The sequence below is a fragment of the Otolemur garnettii genome, unplaced genomic scaffold (genome assembly GCF_000181295.1).
Source record: "Otolemur garnettii isolate 467f Iridium unplaced genomic scaffold, OtoGar3 scaffold00032, whole genome shotgun sequence".
NCBI lineage: Eukaryota > Metazoa > Chordata > Mammalia > Primates > Galagidae > Otolemur > Otolemur garnettii.
This window is the reverse complement of record NW_003852427.1, coordinates 11,897,644-11,903,244: the sequence shown is the minus strand read 5'-3', so window position 1 is coordinate 11,903,244 and position 5,601 is coordinate 11,897,644. Positions and strand designations below refer to the sequence as shown.

The following is a 5,601-nucleotide window of genomic DNA, read 5'->3' as shown; positions in this document are numbered from 1 at the left end:
CTCCAACTCCTGGGCTCAAGCAAGTCTCCTGCCTCAGCCTCCCAAGTAGCTGGAACCACAGGTGCCCGCCACAACACCTGACTATTTTTTGGTTGCAGCCATCATTGTTGTTTGGTGGGCCCGGGCTGAATTCAAACCCGCCACCTTAGGTGTGTGTGACTGGCACCTTAGCCACTTGAGCCACAGGTGCTGAGCCCCCTCAATTCTTTTTAATAGAACTACTAAAGTAGCTGCCTCACTGTATTGCCCAGGTTCATCTTTTAGTCTTAAATCTAGCTAATAGACTTTTGCCATACTTCAGTCTTCCAAAAGCAATTCTGATCAGATTATTCCCTGCTCAAAACCTCTCTGTGATTGTTTGCCCATTGCCTAGCAACTTAATTCTAAAGTCTTCAATACCTTGTAGATTATGCCTCTAATTTGCTTCTTTAGTTCCGTTAACTTCTGTTACACACCTTATCCTCCAAGTAGAACTGGTCTGTTTCTAGAGTTTCATAAACACATTCCTTGCTTTCTGCCTCTATGTATTTTCTCTCACTATTTCCTTTGCCTGGAATACTCAGCCTTCTGTTCTGCCCTTTGGAAACTTACCAGCCTTCAGTATCAAATTTGAATGCCACTTCTCCTTTTTCTCTATTATTATCTGTAAGTATCTCTTATTCCTTAATATGAAAGACTGTGTCCTCTCGGAATTCTCTGAAATTTTAATACACTGCATTATTATGGTAAATTTCTGGTTATTGTAGTTGTTATATAGTAAGCTCTTTAATTTACCAACATTTCTATTTTCTTGTCTCTAGTTAAAGAAGAATGTAAGAGTCCTAAAGCTGAATGTCAGTCACAAAAAATATCTAATAAGCAGGTAAGCTTTCTTTTTTTTATTTTTATTTTTATTTTTTTGAGATAGTGTCTCAAGCTGTTGCCCTGGGTAGAGTGCCATGGCATCGTAGCTCACAACAACCTCCAACTTTCGGGCTCAAGCGATCTTCTTGCCTCAGTTTTTATATTTTTAGTAGAGACAGGGTCTTGCTTTTGCTCAGGCTATTGAACTCATGAGCTCAAGCAATCCACCGACCTCAGCCCCTTAGAGAGCTAGGATTACAGGCATGAGCCACCGTGCCTGGCCACAGGGAAACTTTCTTAAAATTAAATTTTTAGTAGCCAATTTTCATGCACTTGGTGGCTCTAACCGAATTTTGGAAACTTTTCAACTAAACCTGTCAAGTGTGTGGCAGGAGGTAATTAGGTGGCCTTGAGCAGTTCATTTAACCTCTTGTACCCTCAGTTTGCTCGTCTTTAAATTGAGATAAAAATGTTAATCATTGGCTGGGCAGGATGGCTCATACCTATAATCCTAGCACCCTGGCAGGCCAAAACAACAGGATCTTTTTTTTTTAATTAAATCATAGCTGTGTACATTAATGCAATCGTGGGGTACAATGTGCTGGTTTTGTATACAATTTGAAATGTTTTCATCAAACTGGTTAACATAGCATTCACGGCATTTTCTTTGTTATTGTGTTAAGACATTTATATTCTACACCTAGAAAATTTCACATGTACCCTTATAAGAAAAAATATGGAATGCTTCACAAATTTGCGTGTCATCCTTGTGCAGGGGTCATGCTAATCTTCTCTGTATCGTTCCAATTTTAGTATATGTGCTGCCAAAGCAAGCACGACAAAAGGATCATTTGAGGCCAGGCGTTCAAGACCCACCTGAGCAATAGCAGGACCCCATCTCTGCAAAAAATAGAAAAATTAGCCAAGCAAGGTGGCATGCATCTATTGTCCCAGCTACTTGGGAGGCTGAGGCAAGAGGATCTCTCAGGACCAAGAGTTTGAGGTTGCAGTGCGCTATGATGGCTCCACTGTAATCTAATCTGGGCAAAAGAGCAATACTCTGTCTCAAAAAAAAAATAAGAGGCTCGGCGCCTGTGGCTCAAGTAGCTAAGGTGCTAGCCACATACACCTAAGGTGGCGGGATCAAATCCAGCCTGGGCCCACCAAACAACAATGATGGCTGCAACCAAAAAAATAGCCGGGCGTTGTGGTGGGCGTCTGTGGTCCCAGCTACTTGGGAGGCTGAGGCAGGAGACTCGCTTGAGCCCAGGAGTTGGAGGTTGCTATGAGCTGTGATGCCATAGCACTCTACCCAGGGGGACAGCTTGAGGCTCTGTCTCAAAAAAAAAATAAATAAAATTTAAAAAAAACAATTTTTTTTGATCATTTGTAGTCACTCTTAATACATAGTGTATGTATATATACATAAATAGACCTATGCATATATTTATAAAGTAATATTGAAATATATATTTGTTTATACAGTGAAAGTATATGGCACAATGTAGCAAACCCAACAGAGTTAACTCTATAGAATTAGATTGGTATAAGAAAAGCTGAGATCATTTATGTCTTATTTTATATAGCTTCTGCTATTTGATAAGGATTATATACATTTTATAATCAAAGAATAATACATTTTGTATCTAAAAACACTTAAGATGTGTATTTATGATTTGTATACTTTTCTGTATATTATATTTTAATATGCATTTTTTAAAACTTGGTCTCTTATAGTAATGAATTTGTAAAAGATGTCTTAGGAGAATATTTGGCCCATAATAGGTTCTTAGTAAATGGAACACATTAATATTTACATACCAGTAAATGTTTTGTTACCTGACTTTTAAGCCCCTCTCCTTTTGAAATTCTTAAACTGTAATTTCCTTTCTTCTATAAAAGAGATTGACAAACTTTTTTGTATAATAGATCTCTTTGGTGAAGCCCATAAACTTTTAGGGAAGCCATTATTATGCTCAGAATGTGTTTTTAATGCTAAAATAAAATACATAAGATTTTAAAGAAAATGAGTTACATTGATATACACTTAGTGTCACCGCTATTATGGTTGTCTTAGTCAGTTTGGCCTGCCATAACAAAAATAAAATAAACTGGGAGACTTGAAAAACAAACATTTACTTCTCATAGTATTAGAGGCTAGGAGGTCCAAGATCAAGGCACTGATAGAATAATTTTTCTTTTTTTAAAAAGGCAGAGTTTCACTTTATTGCCCTCAGTAAAGTGCTGTGGCATCACAGCTCATAGCAACCTCCAACTCCTGGGCTTAGGCAATTCCCTTGCCTCAGCCTCCTGAGTAGCTGGGACTACTAGGTGCCCACCACAATGCCCGGCTAAAGGCACTGATAGAATAATGTTTTTAATGCTAAAAAAACACAATGAGATTTGAAAGAAAACCAGTTATATTGAAACATGGTTAGCCGGATGGTGCCTGTGGCTCAGTGAGTAGGGCACAGCCACATATACCGAAGGTGGAGGGTTCAAACCTGACCCCGGCCAAACTGCAACAAGAGAAAAAATAGCCAAGCATTGTGGCGGGTGCCCATAGTCCCAGCTACTCGAGAGGCTGAGGCAAGAGAATCACCTAAGCCCAAGAGCTGGAGGTTGCTGTGAGCTATGATGTCACTGCACTCTACCGAGGGCAACAAAGTAAGACTCTGTCTCTAAAAAATAAAAATATATATAAGTGGTTAGCCTCTGGTGAGGTGCTAGTGTCTGGTGAAGGATCCCTCCCTGGCTTTCAGATGGCCTCTCTTATATTGTAACATGTGGAGAGAAAGAACTTATTCTATTTATTTTCTTTTAGGGACACTGATAGCATCATGGAGCCTCCATCCTCACAATCTTATCTAAACTTGATTATTTCCCAAAGGCCTCCTAATACCACCATTCCATTGGGTGTTAGAGTTTCAACGTAGGAATTTGAGGTGACATATACAAGCAGCTTATATCAGTGATTTATTGCCTACATTCATAATTAAAGGAAATGCAAAATCTCATTTAGAGGTTAATAATGATAAAGATGTAGGTTTTTCCCCATCAAAGGTTTACAGATCCCCCCTTTTTTCTTATGATATAAAAGGGAAAATAACACAAAAATTTCCCACTTATTTAGAACACTATTAAGCGGTAACTTAATATATAAATATATTTGCACAAAAAAAGCTCATTCTTACTTTTTTATAGACTTTTGGTGGGCCTGCCAAATGTAACATTAAGCTATTGAAGAGAAATGAAAGTCCAGAAGTCTCAGAAACCCAAAAGGTTGTGACTGGTTATCCAAATGCTATTGATAAGGTAAAAGATCTTTTCTCTTCCCAAACTTTAACAGCTGGGAAGATGATTAAGTGAAAATTGAATAACCATTTATGTACCTAAACTCTTAGTTTTTTCTATATTATACTTTCATCTTCATGCACAAAATTATTTATTCTTCTAGACTAACTCTGGAATTGAGAACTTTTTAGTATCCTTGAATATCTCCAAAGAAAATGAAGTACAGTCATCTCATCATGGAGAGTCTCCAAGTGAAGAGCATTTATCGCCACAGTCATTTGCTATGGTTGGTATTTTGTAGGAGCTTTTGTACTATGCTAATTTCTGTACTGTTGGCCTTGTATATACACACCCCATGCAACTGTTCAAGCATTTTTCCTTCATGTAGGCTGGTGTGCTGCATCGTTATTGTCATCCTGTGAGGGAAACCAGGCTGTCTGGGCAATTTAGCTTTTTCTTTTTCTCTTTCTCCTTTAGACCATAGCTCCTCTGCTTTTCAAACATTGCAAACAGAAATTGGGCCAAAAGTTAAGCAGAAGAGTACATATTGTTTCTGTACTTGAAAATTTCTTTCCAGCTCTTGACTTTTGATTTTCCCTGTGTTCTATCTGCATGTAGTTAGTGTCTTAATTTTTAACATTGGAACTCTTCCAAAGAACGATCAGTAAGTTCTATAAATCTAATGTTGACTTTCCTTTCCCCACCCCCACCATCTCCATATGAATCATTTTCAAAAAAGAAGGGAACGCGGATGCTTAAAGAAATTCTAAAAATTGATGGCTCTGATACTGTGGACCACAAAAAGGAAATCAAACAATTTGGTAATGAAGTCACTGTTTCTTCTAATAGAAGAGATGACTATAGATCATCCCCACAGCCTAAACAAAATAAGAAATTAGGTAAGTAAACCATTAATAAGTACTATTACTAATAGTAAATATCATTTTAAAAATTTGCTTTAGGCTGGGTGCAGTGGCTCATGCTTATAATCTTAGCGCTCTGGGAGGTTGAGACGAGGGGGATTACTTGAGCTGAGGAGTTTGAGACCAGCCTGAGCAAGAACAAGACTCTGTCTCTACTAAAAATAGAAAAATTAGCCAAGCACAATGGCAGGCACTCGTAGTCCCAGCTATTCAGGAGGCTGGGGCAAGAAGATTGCTTGAGCCCAGAAGTTCGAGGTTGCTATGAGTTGTGATACCATGGTACTCTAGCTTGGTAGGCAACAGAGTGAGACTCTGCATTGAAAAAATAAATAGGCTCAGCATCTGTGGCTCAAGTGGCTAAGGTGTCAGCCACATACATCTGAGCTGGCGAGTTCAAATACAGCCTGGGCCTGCCAAACAACAATGATGGCTGCAACAAAAAAATAGCTGGGCATTGTGGTGGGTGCCTGTGGTCCCAGCTACTTGGGAGGCAGAGGCAGGAGACTCGCTTGAGCCCAGGACTTGGAGGTTGCTGTGAGCT

General features: G+C 38.9%; 1 protein-coding gene and 1 non-coding gene across 2 annotated transcripts in view; one reads left to right on the top strand and one right to left on the bottom strand.

Annotated features, from left to right (window-relative positions):
• The window catches only part of XRN1 (5'-3' exoribonuclease 1), a 132,774-nt gene that overhangs the window by 104,591 nt on the left and 22,582 nt on the right, over window positions 1–5,601 (top strand). Inside the window, exons 33-35 of the mRNA XM_023512996.1 lie at window positions 801–862; window positions 4,301–4,423; window positions 4,877–5,036. Of these exons, the coding sequence (XP_023368764.1) occupies window positions 801–862; window positions 4,301–4,423; window positions 4,877–5,036 (345 nt within the window). The remainder of the gene's footprint in view (window positions 1–800; window positions 863–4,300; window positions 4,424–4,876; window positions 5,037–5,601) is intronic.
• LOC111725165 lies at window positions 1,574–1,680 on the bottom strand. Its single transcript, XR_002773295.1, has one exon. It is a non-coding gene; the product is annotated as a U6 spliceosomal RNA (small nuclear RNA).